The sequence below is a fragment of the Pavona decussata genome, unplaced genomic scaffold, assembly GCF_977016875.1.
Source record: "Pavona decussata unplaced genomic scaffold, jaPavDecu1.1 SCAFFOLD_156, whole genome shotgun sequence".
NCBI lineage: Eukaryota > Metazoa > Cnidaria > Anthozoa > Scleractinia > Agariciidae > Pavona > Pavona decussata.
In genome coordinates, this window is record NW_028145568.1 from 5,180,001 (window position 1) to 5,195,777 (window position 15,777).

General features: G+C 38.2%; 1 protein-coding gene across 1 annotated transcript; it reads right to left on the reverse strand.

The window, feature by feature from the left end:
- Positions 1-483: 483 nt before the first annotated feature.
- Positions 484-1,837, reverse strand: LOC146465480 (putative skeletal organic matrix protein 5). The gene is made up of 3 exons (XM_085128451.1): positions 1,812-1,837; positions 1,357-1,483; positions 484-996 (listed from the first exon to the last, which is right to left on the reverse strand). The coding sequence occupies exons 2-3, from the start codon at positions 1,417-1,419 to the stop codon at positions 484-486; spliced, it is 576 nt and encodes a 191-aa protein (XP_084984577.1). The 5' UTR covers positions 1,420-1,483; positions 1,812-1,837.
- Between the last annotated feature and the right edge of the window lie 13,940 nt (positions 1,838-15,777).

Below are 15,777 nucleotides of genomic sequence, written 5' to 3' on the forward strand. Positions count from 1 at the left end.
GGTTTTTGTCTTTCATTTTTATCAGCTGGGACCAATACCATGCAGCTAACCATGTCAAATGCGATTCACCTTCCATATAACAAATATGCAATCTGATTGACTTTTATGATAGTCCCTGCATTCTCAGAGAGAAGAGTTTCGCTTCTTGTAAGCACGCCAAATACTGAGCTAGTAGCTTGATGTGACTAAAATACGACTAATAATAAATTACATCGAAAAAAAGAATTAGGGAACATGCAGATCACTCTTGGAATAGGAAAGATATAAGATTGACTTTGAAGGTCTCTGCCCTGGCTTGGTCAATCAGGTTGACCTCCTCTCAGCTATATTTGCAGAAGTTTAAAACTGGATATATCTCATGGGATGATATTGCCTCGTGTATCTCCGCCTGGGTCTGGCATAACAAACAACTTTATACATCTTGGTGAATCTGGCTCCTTTTCGCCACAGTAACTAAATCAAGAGATGGTTGTGGTTTACTTTTCACTGTACCAAGATATATCCCATTACCTTTATGTGCTTATCACCGTTATCACCTCTCCATGCTTCGTTTCCGCACGTGTTGGAATCATCATGGTAACCTCCGGTACCAAACCCGATTCTGGAGTCACAGTTACTGCAATGGGCTTCGTTACCGAGAATGCCAATTCTTGCTCTAGACCAGCTTTGGAAGGAACATACCGCATTGAAGCCTTCCTTGTTACAGTTGGGCTGTAAAGAAGCTTGGGAGCCAATCAGCGTCTTCCATGTGTCACGACCCAGCGGGGTATTACGATATTTCCCGTCAGCGATCAATGTAAACAGTGAACTGGCTTGTTTGTTTATTGTAATAAAGTTGACCTGCTGGCCGATCTTCATACCCAGGCAGATCTTCGAGAAGGGTGTGTCCCAGTAACTCGGCATTTTAGTTTCTTGTGAATCGAAGCCAGCCTCCCCTCCTACTAGGTTGAAGGTTTCCTTGTTAATCCAAAGACTCGAATCGTAGTGAAAAGTTCTCTGAAGAATTAAAAAAAAGTAAAAAAAAAAAAAAAACCAAAATAGAATCAAGACTATTAATTACAACCGAGTTATTGAAAAAATAAAACTGGAACACGGAGTGAGTGGGTAAATGAGGCCACTCTCTTCCTGTGTAGCCTTCGTGGCCGGCGTAATCACGAAGGGGGGAGGGAGGGAGAGAGGGAGGCGAGAAAAAATCCCCCTTATTTTTTCTTGCTTGCCTACCTTCCCTTCCCCTTCCCCGATTACGCCTTTCACGCAAGCTACTTCCTGTGGGACCATGGGAAAATTTTTATGAGCATTATAATTTTTCAAAAATCGTGATCCGGAGACAACAAAAAGGGAAAAAAAATGTAAAACCTTGCTGCCGTCAATCTTCATGACTGGCGTCCATCCTCCTTCTCCACATCCAAAATCTCCCATGTGACACAGAACGGAAGTTGGTTTTGAGTCCAAGATGAGGGTAACAACCTGACTGATGTTCAACCTGTTACGAATAAGGATTGAAAACTTCGTAAGAACTAGAAGCCGGAAGCAAATAGATTAGAGCCATGTTTTAACGATAAATTCTTGGTGTCAACCATACAGATGACCGAAATTGTTCGTGCTTTTAGATACTAAAAGCTCCCGTTGCCTAGAACAAGTCACTTGAAATCCCAGCTGGCAAAAACGAATTATTGAAAAAAAACCCTGCTATGATAAAGTATCTCTATGGAAACCAAATTGTGGTCCTGTCGGTCCCGAAAGGAGGGTCCATTAAACTTTCATGATCATATTGAGTTTAAGAAAAAAATATTTTAAATATACTCTCTTACTTGGATTTATCATAGACAACCTTGCATGACTTTCCTGTACCTGAAAAAAAAGAAGAAAATATTAATAATATTAAATAACACACAAGTAGAAGCATTCAGTACGTCACAATTAGCTCGTTTAAGAACATTCTATACCTTTCAACATTTTTCAAACGTCTACAAACACATTAATTATAAACGTCATTTACTTTCACCAAATTCAGATAAGGCACCATGGTAGAATAGGCCATTTACAAGTGGCTTTGAACCTCATTGCGAAAGCGAGGCTAAGTACAAAGTTTATATCATGAAAATTCATCATCATCATTCATCTGGAAACAAAACGTATTTTCAAATGAAAAGCTTTGCTCTTTCTGCGGTTTATTTTACAAACGTGTAATTGTCAATTACCTATTTGGCAATATTCTCCAACAAAACCCTCTTTACAATTGCATCTGAACGTGTGATATTTGTAGTTAGCCACAAAAGTACCACCGTTTTGGCACGGCGAAGACAGACATACGATCTGAAATAAAAGAAGATTATGATGACTTACTGAACACAAGCAAATAACAACCTCGTTCCCAGGGTCTCTCATCTTTCGCTTGGGCGGGAAGATGAGAGACCCTGGAAACGGGGTTGAAGCCAATAACCGCTTCAAGGGCTATAATAATCACACCATCGCTAGGAAGTTTCCCTCACCTTGCTGGAATAGTGATGTGAAGTATCGTTCCTCTTGTACTCCTTGGCTTTGCTGTATTTTTCAGAAGAAAGCAACTCACACCATAGCTTTCCATCAGCTCGTTTGGATGCAGCCAAGTTCAAAGAAAGACAAGAGGGATTGTTGAGGCATTTAAAGGTGCAATCAAAGATGTCGTGTACTATATATGTTCCAACTCTTGGCACATTCAAATAATGGAACTCGTATTTTATGAAAGCGTCTTGTCGAAGATCCGGGTGGTACAAAGTGTTAAACTCTGCGATGAGAACCATAATGACAAATTAAAACTTGGGTAAAACTTGAAACTTGAATAGCTGCAATGTTACCTGTGTATTCATTAAAAATTTTGGCATCGCCGCTTCAACCGTTAATGCTTTATACTTCAATTTTGTATTTTTTTTTTCTCATTGAGTCAATTTACAAGTTCCGATAGTGACCATACACATCAAAAACAGACAATAAAAATAGACGTAATTAGTAAAAGCGAACTTAATTTGTACTTACATTAAACCAGGAAGCAAAAATAGAATTGGTACGATATTCATTCTTCATTTTCATTAATCCGTTAGTAACATAGATGGGCAAAATAACTTAATGCTGATTGGTCGAGACAGAGGACATTTTTTCTCAATTTTCCTTTCACTTAAGGCCAAATTACTCACTCCTGATTGGTGAAGGGGCGCAAACAGTGTTCGTTTCTGACTGGCTGAGCATTTCTACATTGAGTTGGTTTCTTCATTTCGTGCCCAACAACAACGAGCTCCTTCAGGTTTTATGGAGTTTGACTTTTTAAGTCGGGTTGTTTGTGCCCAAAATACATGGAACGACGAAAGTAAAAGCAATATTATCGAGTGTTTTGAAAACGGACATTTTAACAGAGTTTGGAAACCAGGTATTACAAAATTAATCTTTCGTTGTCAATTACGGAAACGATTTGCTGAAAAAGCGCACAAGTAAATTTTTGTGCACGAAAGAAGTTTACGGAGAAACCTCTTGCAAAGCAAACACCTGATTTAGAGATAATATTCTGCTTCAAATTAATAATGTGAATATGTTTATAAAACTAAATTATTTGCCTGTAAGAGAGCGAGAGTAGAGCAACTGAGTATCCCCAGCGTTTCAGTGCCAAAAAAATTGACCTCAAATCTCTAAAGGGTTTCTTATCCTGTGCATGTAGAATAAGAGAGGCCGCAGCAACTTAAAAGAGTTTCCTGTTTTTATATTTCAACTCTCGAATACCAACGTTAAGTGCACCATTAAATATTCATTTGCCATTTAATTTTTACAATCTTTCGTTATTAGCAATTTGCACATACTAGTGAAACTACTTCAGTTAACAGCTAGCTTAGTATCTTAATACCTATCTTTTCCCCACATTATCAAAAAGGCAAGGTTTCTTCTTAATTGACGATGTCCTACCGTGAAACTAGCTATGTTCTTCACCTTCCAGTCTATTTTTCCCTATTTTTAAAGCAAAAGCTATCAAAATAAATAAGAAAACTAAATGCAAATAGTATTCAAGGTAAAAAATGTGTTGTTTTTCTTATTTAAAATTTTGACAACGATTTTAGGTTATTTTAAACTTGGAAAAGTGGATCATATACTGTACGGTATCATTTTTTAACTTGTAGAATAGATTAAAGTATATCGTTTTTGTGCGAGAGAATGAGTGGTCTAAATTTTTGATGGAAGGTGTACAAAAGCGCTACCATTCTTTTGATTAAAAAAAAGCAACTAATGAACAATATTTTTTAAAACATTACGGCTTCAAACGTAACCTGGTGTTCTTTCAGGATTCACTGAAGCCAGCACGAAGGAGAACATCCAGAGAAATAAGAAACAAAGCATGGCGGATTAAAGCATCTCAGTATCCCCACCGTTTGCCGAAAGACTTCACTTCAAAGTTCTGAAGGTTTTGTATTCTGTGCGAGTAGCATAACAAAGGCGGCAACAAAATTAAGAATTTCCTGTTTTTATGTACTTCAATGTCAGTGCTTGTACTGTATATCAAACGTTAGGTATACTATAAAATCAGTCTTCATTTTCCATTAGTTTTGCAAATGTTCGTGATTAGCAGGTTGGATGTTAGGATCGTACAATTGACAATGGTTTACTAAATAACTATGCCCCCTAATACCTATCAGTTTTAGCACATTATCGAAGAGGCAGAAAAAGAAAAACGTTTCTTATGAACTGATGATATATAACCATGAAGCTACAAATGTGGACTTCACCTTCAAGCTTTTTTATAAAATAATTGAGAAAACAAATTGATCATATCCAGAGTTAGAAAATATTTTTTGTTTTTATATCAAAAATTTCCACAATGAGTTGAGATTATTTTATATTTGGCAAAGTGGATCGTATACTGTACGGTAGCTCTTTTTTACACGTCGAATGAATTACTGAAGGCATGTTTGTGTGTGTGAGAGCGAGTAGTTTAAATTTTTGACGAAACATGTACATAAATACTAAATAAATGCTGTTTCGTTGATTAAAAAACATGACAATATTCTTGAAAGCCTCATGATAACAAAACTAACCTAGTGCAAAAGCTCTTTCAGGTTTTAGTGAAACCAACACGAAGGAGAACAACCAGCGAAATACGAAAGAAGGCATGGCGGTTTAAAGCATCTCGGCATCCCTAGCGTTTCGGCTCAAAAGCTAAGGGTTGACTTCAAAGTTCTGAGGTTTTGTTATCATGTGCGTGTAGCATAACAAAGGCCGCAGCAATTAAGAGTTTCCTGTTTTTGTATTTAAACTCTCCAAAGTCAATTTTAATCAATGTTAGTATATCAAACGTTTGGCGCACCATTAAATATTAATTTGTTATAAGCTTTGCACTCGTTCGTGATTAGCAGGTCGAATGTTATCAATGTTCTAGTGAAAATGGTTTACTAAACAGCTAAGCCTCCTTATAGCTATCTTTTTAGCACATTATCGAAACGGCAGAAAAAGAAAACGTTCCGTCTCAACTGATGATGTACCACCGTGAAGCTAAAAATGTGTACTTCACCTTTTAGACTATTTTCCCCCATCTCAAAAACAGAAGCTATTAAAATAAACGAGACAACAAAATAGAAATCGTATTAAGAGCGAAAGCTTCTGCTGTTTTTCGTAATGCAAATTTTGACATTGATTTGACGGTTTTTAAAATTTGGGAAGATGGATAATACATTGTACGGAAAACGTTTTTTTAATGATTATTATTTGTGGAGTGAATTGAAGTAAAATTGTGTGTGTGAGCGAGTAGTTTAATTTTTTTTACGAAAGGTGTGTATAGGCGTCTGGGTTATTTGGTTGAAAACAAAAACCTGACAAACAATATTGTTTAAAGTTTATGACATCAAAACTTACCTAGTGCAAAAGCTCTTTCAGGTTTTAGTGAAGCTTACACGAAGGAGAACAACTAGTGAAATAAGAAACAAAGCATGACGGATTAAGGTGACTCGACCCAGTTGAAATTCGGAATTCGGGTAGTTAGTCAATCAATTGTGGCCCTGAAAAAATTTAAAGGGAAAAAAACTACGAATTTTTAAGAAAATGCTTTTTTTGTGAGAAGGACTCTGAAACGCTGACAAGCGTCAACAAGTAGCTCAAACTGTAAATTCTATATGTTTGCATTGCTCAAAATCGCGCGCATTTACAAGGCTCTAAAGCTTTTTGCTGATTTGCAAGGACCCATCTGCTATAAAGATCTCCAAAATAAAGGAATAAATCTCATAGTTTACTAGATATAATCGTTTAAAGTTTGCTTACCATTTTTACATAAATTATGACCTAAATTTGGAAAGCGCTAAATTTCTCGAATTGGGTCTTTGCGATTTTGTTGAAACTTTGTTCAGCGCAAGGCGCTAATGCGCACTATGTGTAGCCGAGAGATCCTCACGAAAAAAAGCCGGCAACAGTAGAATTTCGACTCAGACCTCAAAGGGGCGTGGCACTATAACCACGTGACATTTACTCCGATCGCCGAAATTTTTTTGCTATATTGTAGATTGATCTATATGTTATACATTCTGTGTGTTAAACCTACGATAAATGCAAAGGTGGGGATACCAGAGAGCTTCAAAGTAGGGTGGTACCGCTAAAAAATAACTGGGTCGAGTCACCTTAAAGCATCTCAGTATCTCCAGCGTTTGTCAAAGGATTGACTTCAAAGCTCTGAAGGCTTCTTATCCTTTGCATGTAGCATAACAAAGGCGTCAGCAATTAAAAGTTTTCTACTATAATTGTACTAAACCCTTCAATATCAGTATAAGTCAATGGTAGTACGTCAAACGTCAAGTGCAGCATTAAATATTCATTTGCCATTAGCTTGTCGCACGTTCGTGATTAACAGGTTGGATGTTACCATTATCTGACTATTGTGAATGGTTTCCCAAACAGCTAAGCCACTTTATATACCTACCTTTTTAGCAAATTATCGAAGAGGCTTGACTGAATGATGATGTATCATTCACCTTCCGGATTACGGGCTTCTACAAAAGCAGAAGCTATCATTTAAATAAATGAGTACACAAAACGGAAATCGTATTCAGGGTAACATCTTGTGTTCTTTTTTTCTTATTAAAAATTTCGACAATGATTTTCGGTTAGTTTAATTAAGCCGAGCGGATTATACATTGTGCGGTAGCTACTTTTTACTTGAAGAATGAATTAAAGGATATTTGTGTGTGAGAGAGCCCGTAGTTTAAATTTTAGACGAAATGTGTACATGTGCGCTATCGTTGTTTCGTTAAAAAAAACTGATAAACAATATTCTTTAATAGCTTTATGACACCAAACCTAACCTAGTTCAAAGGTTCTTTCAAGTTTTTGTGAAACCAACAAGGATTTGCATAAATCTTAATCAAGATATTTTCGAAAAAAGAAACCTTCCAGATTTTTCTTGTAAACTGTGAGCCGTCAGAATAATAATTATTTTAGACGTTCGAGCAAGTTTTAGGCTTCAAAATCATTTTGGATGCTAGATAAAAAGGCTCAGACTCGGTTCATTTTCACTTTCTGTAAACAAGAGTATATTTTCTTGCTTCTAGTCTGCTTCATTGCCATTCACCTGCGGTGACTGTTCACAGTTGGGTGTAGTAGTGGTGCAAGAGAGAAAAAAAATGTTTAAAATTATGTGCATACTGTAATAGTAGTAGACTAATGGGAAAGATTATCCAGAAACAAGATCACAAGATGAAGACTTTTCTTACTACTAGAGAAACTATTATCATTGCTGTTATATATTAAAAGATGTTTCATTGTAGTTTTTTCACCTTTAAGAAAAAAACGTTGCAGTTTTTATCAATAAAATCATGAATTGACGAGGCTGCACTTACGCAGCACCATATTTTCTATTTATTAATAACAGCCGAGGTTGCCTCTCTTATAAGCCTGGTGGTTTCTTGAGGTCTCCCTCGCCGTTATTGTAAATTCTATCATTTCTTCTGTTTTTTTTAGTAAAGCAAGTAAATAAAATGATGACGATGATGATGGCGTGAATAATAAACAGGCAAATGGACGCAAGCGTGGTGCAAATTAATCTCACGAGAATAGAAGTGAAATAGGCTATATAAAAAAATAAATAAATAAATAAAACCCCTGTAAGTTCAGAGAAGCAGAAAAACGTTTAAAATGATGTGCATACTGTAATAGTAGACTAATGGGAAAGATTATCCAGAAACAAGATCACAAGATGAAGATTTTTCTTACTACTAGAGAAACTATTATCATTGCTGTTATATATCAATAGATGTTTCTTTGTAATGCGTGAATAATAAACAGGTGAATGGACGCAAGCGTGGTGCAAATTCATCACACGAGAATAGAAGTGAAACACAAAACAAAAAACCAAAAAGCAAAATAAAACTCCTGTACGTGACCGAGTTTCAGCCTCATTATCTAACACTTAATAAATTGGAACTGTATAATTATTTTAAAGCTCAAAGTACGTTTAAAATGTTTTACATTTGGACTGAATCAAGAAAGCGATAAGTTTACCTTACTTGAGATTTTTAATTTACACAAAATACGAGAATAACTGAGGGTATTCTGTATAAAATGATCCTTCAATCACTTGAAAAAGCTCTTACAGGTTTTTTTTTTTTTTGCTCGGTTCTCCAACAAGTGGACTAGGTTGAGTTGTTGAGATCGTAAAAGCATCGTTCTAAAATGTTTGACTATGTTTCGAGAAAATCGACGTTGTTTAAAGTAAAGTGCTTTGCGTTACTGTTGCTGGGGTAAAAGCTTTCGTTTGGAAATCAAAAAATAACTAAGATTTGATCATCAGACTTCTCTGGTTAATGTTTGCTAATTTCAATTTGTAGCTGAATTTTATGCATCGTTGTTTTTTGAAGCAAATTATAATGGAAAACGAATTCCCGTTATATAAAGATACACAAGGAGGCAATTTCATTCATAACAGGGCTGGGTAGGTGGAGGGGGCGCGCAAGGTGCCTCTCCCAAAACCAAAACAATGATAACCAGACCAAAACTAGGAACAATTTTTGGACCGTATTTCCAAATTAGCATGTATAACAGTATACTGAAAACCGTACATCATACAAGAACAAAAACAAAATAACCATGTGCTCACATCCGAGTTTTTACTCAATTTTTTTCTTTAAATGTTACTGAAATGTCACATTTGTCCATTTGCAGCAGTAACATCCTTCTCCCGTGTTCGGCTACATCAGTTGGACGAACACTCTTCCAAAAGGGCCAGTTTCGCCATGGGGCGTTTTAATACTCCAAACTTTGTCTTCACTTCAGCTGATGTTACGACATTGTCAGAACCAAGGAAAACTTTCACAATCATGCCAAGAGGCATGACCCTCTTGGAGTTCCATAGTCAACTACAAGCAGCAGATCACCAATCTTCATGTTAGGTACAGCTCGGAAAATTTCTTGCGTTAAACCAGGTACGTACTCACATAGCCACCTTTTCAAAATGTGAGTGGTAATAATTTGCGCTTGTCGCCAACGCTTTTGGCATAATATGTCCTTGTCAATGAAGATTCCAGGTGGAAGTTAGGTGTCGCTCTCCCAATAATGAAATGATTAGGGTTAACGCTTCACGATCCTCTGCATTTGAGCTCACTTTAGTTAAAGGACTACTGGTGACAAGGGATTATTAAGAGCTTTCTTGTAAGATCTCACCAAACGTTCCCATATTCCCTGGCCCCCCTTGTGGGGTTCCGCGGGAGGGTTGAATACCCATTGACATTCTTCTTGACTCAATGTACTTGCAATCTTATCTTGATTCCACCCAGTAAGACAATCCTGTTTGCCCCAACAAAGTTTGTACCATTGCCAGAATAGTCAACAATCGGTTTAACTTTCCTTGCAATAAACCATCGAAGATCAGTAGACAAAGAGTGGGCGACTTCCAGATGTACTCCTCTAGTCGCGAGAACACTTCGATCTCAGACTCCGGTGATTGGCGCCACAGAAAGCGGAGGGCAACTTGATTCTCTGGTGGGACAGCAGCTGTTTACAAATTGCCTCTATCTCTCCAGAAAGGGTAACCTTTTCTTCTCTGAATCGTATGAAGATTCCAACAAGATTGTTCAGCAGAACAGGTCCACTTACAAGGTGACTGTTCAATGAGGGCCGTTGATACTTTACAGCGGCATCACACACACGTCTGTCCTTTCGAGGTTTACTATTGTTAAGTATAGGATGATGAGGGAGGTACTACGTATGCTTCACTGGCTCAGCAGCTTCCTCTTTGGTTAGTTTCTTGATGTACCCCTTTTCTAAGTCTGTGTCAATGGTTAGGCTTTGCCCAATTCAGGATCACGCTGAAGTCTCTCCTCTAGAAGACCAAGTCCATGCATAGCAACAACACGATTGTCAGGAAGTTGGAAGTTTTGATCCTTCCAAAAACAGCGGAACCCTATAACGACCATCTATCTCCCGCGTTCGCTCAATCAGGAACTGCATTAGCTTTCCATCCTCAACTGAACACGGTGCGTCACTATCATAGCGACATCCAAAGTTGTTTGTTCGCCATCAAGTTTTCACTGTTTCATCTGCTTCATCAGGGGTTGTTACATGAACCTTGTAAACAGATTCACTGTCCTGGATGTAACCCCCGATGTAACCAGGTAGACGACCAGTAACAGTCCATCCAATCTTAGTGCGAACACCAACAGGAGAACCCTTGGGTCCACATTGAGTTTTGATAGGCACAATAAGCTCTGGCACATCACTACCAGTTAGTAGCGTGACTCGAGTTACAAAAGCATCCGTTAACTCTTTCAGTCTGCAAGGTGTGGCCATATCTCTTGTAATTCTCTGAGATTCACCCTTCTTTCCGGCACATTCAGGTGATCCACCACTAGAACTCTACTCACATCAAACCTTGTACCAAAGTCGTTCAACTAACTGATTTGAACATCTAAATGCCTGGCCTTGATAAATTCTGAATTCCATTCAGTAGAACGCTTTCAGTCGGACCATCAAGACCCAGGTTTTGGGAACATCTGATTACAACAGACTATAGGTGCTTTCAGTGTTTAACATGGCATATGTGTTGAAGTATCCCTTAGGCCCATGCAGGGTAAAAGACAAACCTCGTAACAAAAAAGATTCAAGAAGAAGAAATGTGTGCTAGAGGTAGTGACCTAATGGAGGTTAGACTCCTTCGCAGCCGCTAGGGGCCGGAGTCACGCAACGCTCCCCGTCCCCGTGGGAACGGGGAGAGTGTTACGTGACTCCGGCCCGAGCGGCTGCGAAGGAGACTAGATGGAGGTGGATAGAAGTTTTCAGGGGCCAGATGGTTTTTTCTCCCCGCAAACGACATTGCGTGATCTTGATCTAACTCTGACGACTGTGAAGAATGTCATTGCACTAATTGAGGACGTCTCTCCAGTTTATCCGAAGGTCCTTAATTTATTTTCGTTGACCACCCTTGTGGCCGAGAATTTTTTGCCCAAATGCCGACGGGAGGGCAATGACATGCCTCTGGTAACTCAGTATGCCCACAGATAATCAGCAACTTTACGAGAACATTTGAAAGCAAGTACAAGCTGTGCGTTCAATTACTTCACCAGCTCTTCATCTTACCAATACTACACCACACAGAAGGGCTTCGTTCCATTATGAAAAGTATCCACAATCCGTTAACCAGCGAGGAATACTATGGTTACTAATGAGCATTAACTTGCGGATATGAGAAAATGGCGTGCAGAATTTGGCCCAAAGTGTTCGTCAAGTTACTGTCAGGAAAAAAGAGCGAAAAAGACAACCCCAAAACCCTTCAAATTGATTGGTACTTAACAAAGACAACTGAGCCTTCTCCTGTATATTAGGTACACTTGGCAACGACAGCGGATCAGAGTTTTCTTCAGTAAGCAAGATTATTAACTACCCGATCTGTCTGAAGCAGATGTGATGCACCAAAAATGTAAAATAATCAGAGAGAAATTGAAAAAGTTAGAGGTCGCCTTGAATACACAGGATTTAATCTTGCCTATCCATTTTTTGATGCTCATGTCGTTTATTTGATGATTCTAACTGGGGTTTCGAGAGAAGTCCAAAGTCCTTAATGCAGTTAAAGAAGACCTGATTGTTATAGAGGAAGGCGAATAATTCAGTAGTGTGATTGATTACATGGACTGCGAACGAGTCGGCCAAAGAAGAGTCAAAAGAAGTATCAGAAGTTGAAAGGGGTCGAAAAGGTGACAGAAGTGGTATGATCATCCCCCCCCCCCCCCCCCCCAAATGCAAAGTGCAACAACAAGATCTGGAAGAAAGTAACAAAGACCAACACAAACATTTTTGCATTCTATGACTGAACAAGTGACTCGCAGACTACTCTCTCCCTTGAGTAATGACCACTAATGAATAAAGGTAAAAGAAAAAAGAAAAAAGAAAAGGCTATTTACATTGGACTTCACCATAACATCAACAGGGGTAACGGAATTGCAACAGTTTGACATCTTAACACTGAAAATTTGGGATCAGTTGTCCTTAGAGCACTGAAGCTGAACAGAAATGAGCACCGTCTGCTCCAGTGGTTTATTTTAATTGAATGGCAAGATGGTTAAAGGCTATTTTTTGAGTCAATTATGCAAACGTTTTTGTTACTGGGGACTGACGTCATTAGTATCATCATTATAGGGATACGAGACCACACAATTAAGGGGATATGAAAATTAAATGGATACGGGATATGCAGACACAAACCTCCCTCCCTAATGGGGCCTCATAAATGCAGCTTGTCAGTGGCAAAATCTCAGGGATCGCGATTCGTTTATGGGACGTGTCCCAAAGTGCCGAAATGTGTCTTGAATGTATTATTCGATGCCACGAAAGTTTAATTGATTTGCTCAGTTCTAACCACGATAATGAATTTTTTTCTCTGAGTTTGTCCTTTCTTCGCCCTTCAAGCATCTCACGGACTGCTAAATCGATTTTTAAGATCTTCAGAACGCATACTTGATTATGTGAAAAATTTCACTTAAAAGTTGTATTAAAGTCAATTTTATATAAAAATTTAAAGCGACGTAAATACGTGTGTGGCATCAAAACAGTCTCTTCAGAGCACAGTTTGGCAATATTTAATTCTCCATTAAATTGAGGTAGTGTTTATTTTTCGTTCCATTTGCGTTTACCATAAACACTATGATTTGAAACGTTTTTATGAAGTTTATTTGAAACCAAGCATTCCGATTTTTTTTATTTTTGTATATGTTATTTGGTATATACGAAAAAATAAGATGCAGGTGCATGAAAAGGCTTTTTTCTAATTCAAATCGGGATCAAGTGAAATTGCAGTTTACTGTTTTAGCATTTTTATCAATTCTGACGAACCTTAGCCTAAAGTCAATAATAGGTGCTAATCAGGTATACCGAAGAGAGTTCCACTTAGCTATGCTCGCAGAACTGAATTGGATAAATTTCATGGCGCGATATTGCCTGGTATATGTCCACTTGAGTCTGGAATAATCTGAAATCCAGAGGGCCATCTTGCCATTAAGAGCAATTCTCCAGGAAAGTGAAGCAAAGTTGAAAATGACAATTTTTAACCCCCCTTCATTTTTTGTGTGGAGGTAGGTTACCTGGAGGGATGAACAAAAACAGCCATATTTAGATCGGCAGGTGCGTCGTTGCCATGGAAACCGCACTTGATCACGTCGGCCTGAGGTCTATGTTTTGACCGAAAAATTCACTCTCAAATAGTAAAAATAAACGAGTCTGGTTCTCAAGTACATGTGAGCCAATTCAAATGAAACTTATACAGCTGGTAGAACCACTCTCCCAGTTTATAAAATTTGCTGTTAGAGTATTTTGGGTTCTATAATCAAGAAGACCTTGGTCGTATTAACTATGTTGCCTGTCAGCCATTTTGACAAGAAGAAAAAACAAGCACAACCATATTCGTTATTTCTCCGAAAGTACTCTTTCCACATAAACCAAATTAGCAGCAGGGCTTACATAGATATTGAAGTTTATAAATATTATAAAATCTATTTGGGGAAAATTATATTCTGGCCATGGGAGTTGAAGACATCCGAGGCAAGTTGCAAAAAATTGCACAAGTGGAAATGTTGAGGTCTCCAGTATTTGGTTCAAACAGGCTTTAGAGAGAGAACATCAGCTTCAGAGGTTTCTTCATTCATCTGATCTGTTATCTACATTTGATTGATTAGGTTTTGGCGAACGAATTTGATGAAATATAAATTAAAACAAAGCCTACCTTGCAACTTTTGGGAATTTCTTTAGGATGCTTTTGTCGTATAGGATGGGTCTCTCCTCAGTTCGCTCGCTCCATTTTTTTGACCAAATCTTGCACAGACTCTAGCGGAAAGGACAAATCTAACTGCCTAGCCTCGCCGAACATCTACTTTTAGACCAAAGATGATGATGCATTAACCCGAATAAAGAACAGTCGAACAGGTCAAACACAATCGTGTGTCAAGTATCGAAATAATTCATCAATACAATCCATCCTTGAAGTTAAATAGATGCATCAAGATCACAGCTGAGCAAATGCATGTCTGCGACGATTCTGAATAACGTCTTTGGCTAAATCAAGCCGTACATTCCGTGGTGCATGGTTGAGAAGCGAAGAAATCGTTGTTTACGACCCGTTTACGACCAAACGTATGTAGACCGGAAATGCGAGTAGCAAAACTGCTGGCCGGATGTAGTTTTAAATGCGATATACGCGCTTTTTGTTTGTTTGTTTGTTTTTGTAGCTTCGGCTAATTGTCGCAATGGCATTCTCTTCTTTAGATATTTTTGGTACAATATATCATTGATAGGGGGATAAAAGGACGACTTTTGATCCGCTTTTATGACTGCTTTACAGTGGTGAATAAAGAGGACAAAATAAAAGCGCTTCACTAGTCGTTTTACGCAACCACATAAGCCGCCCATGTTTCCTGGGTTTGTTTGTTTGTTTGTTTTTTAATTCATTGCTTATTGGATGTTAAGGATGGCCTGCATGTAAGATACGTCGCTGATCTGGGGCATTAGCGTACAGATTAGAAGTTACGGAGTTGGAATTTTTGACCCACCTCTCCTCCAGATATAAATAACTCCTCTTCAAGCCGATAAATTTTCACATTCAGTACCTAATACCTGCCCAAATTTTGGCATTCTTTCTGTTTATTTATTTTTTGCTGTTGTTTTTTTGGTGGGGGGAGGGGTGACCGGACGTAAATTTGTGCCGTTGATCAAAAACACTGTGAGGGAAATTTGCATATCGTCACACTGTATCGTCGTGCAAAGGAAAATATCCTGGTCGGGACAATGAAAAGTTGGTCTCTTTCGAATCCGGCAAATGGGACGTTTCGGTTTGTGAGTGCAGTGGAAACAAGATAAAACTCTGTCAATGTCAAAGGGATATTTCCAGGCACGTGCAAGCCTGCGGACTTAGTATAAACCGTGATGAAATCAGCGACGAAGTGGATCTTATTCTTTGTCGTGCAGGTAAATAATTATAAGATTTCACGCGCAAATTTTTCATTCTCTTGTCACGAATAGTTTATCATAACTGAATTTGTAATTGCATTTTCACATTCTAAAGAGCAATATATATATTTTTTTTGGGGGGGGGGGGGTGGGGTGCGGCTGTTATGATCATGCGTTCAATTTTCACCCAATCTTCAGTTCAGCTTCATTTCCTTTGTTTTAATTTTCATTCGGTTATTCCGTTTTTTTTTTTTTTTTTTTGGCTTTCTTCACCATTGCCATAGTGAAACAACCCCATTACAAGAGGATATCATTACATTACACGTACATCCCATTACATTGTGTTACGTCGTG

Excerpts from the sequence above, each read along its gene's own strand:
- LOC146465480 (XM_085128451.1), bottom strand. The coding sequence starts at position 1,419 with ATGGGAGATTTTGGATGTGGAGAAGGAGGATGGACGCCAGTCATGAAG. Across the intron at positions 997-1,356 it reads TGAAGATTGACGGCAGCAAG|AGAACTTTTCACTACGATTC; the intron begins GTTTTACATTTT and ends TTAATTCTTCAG.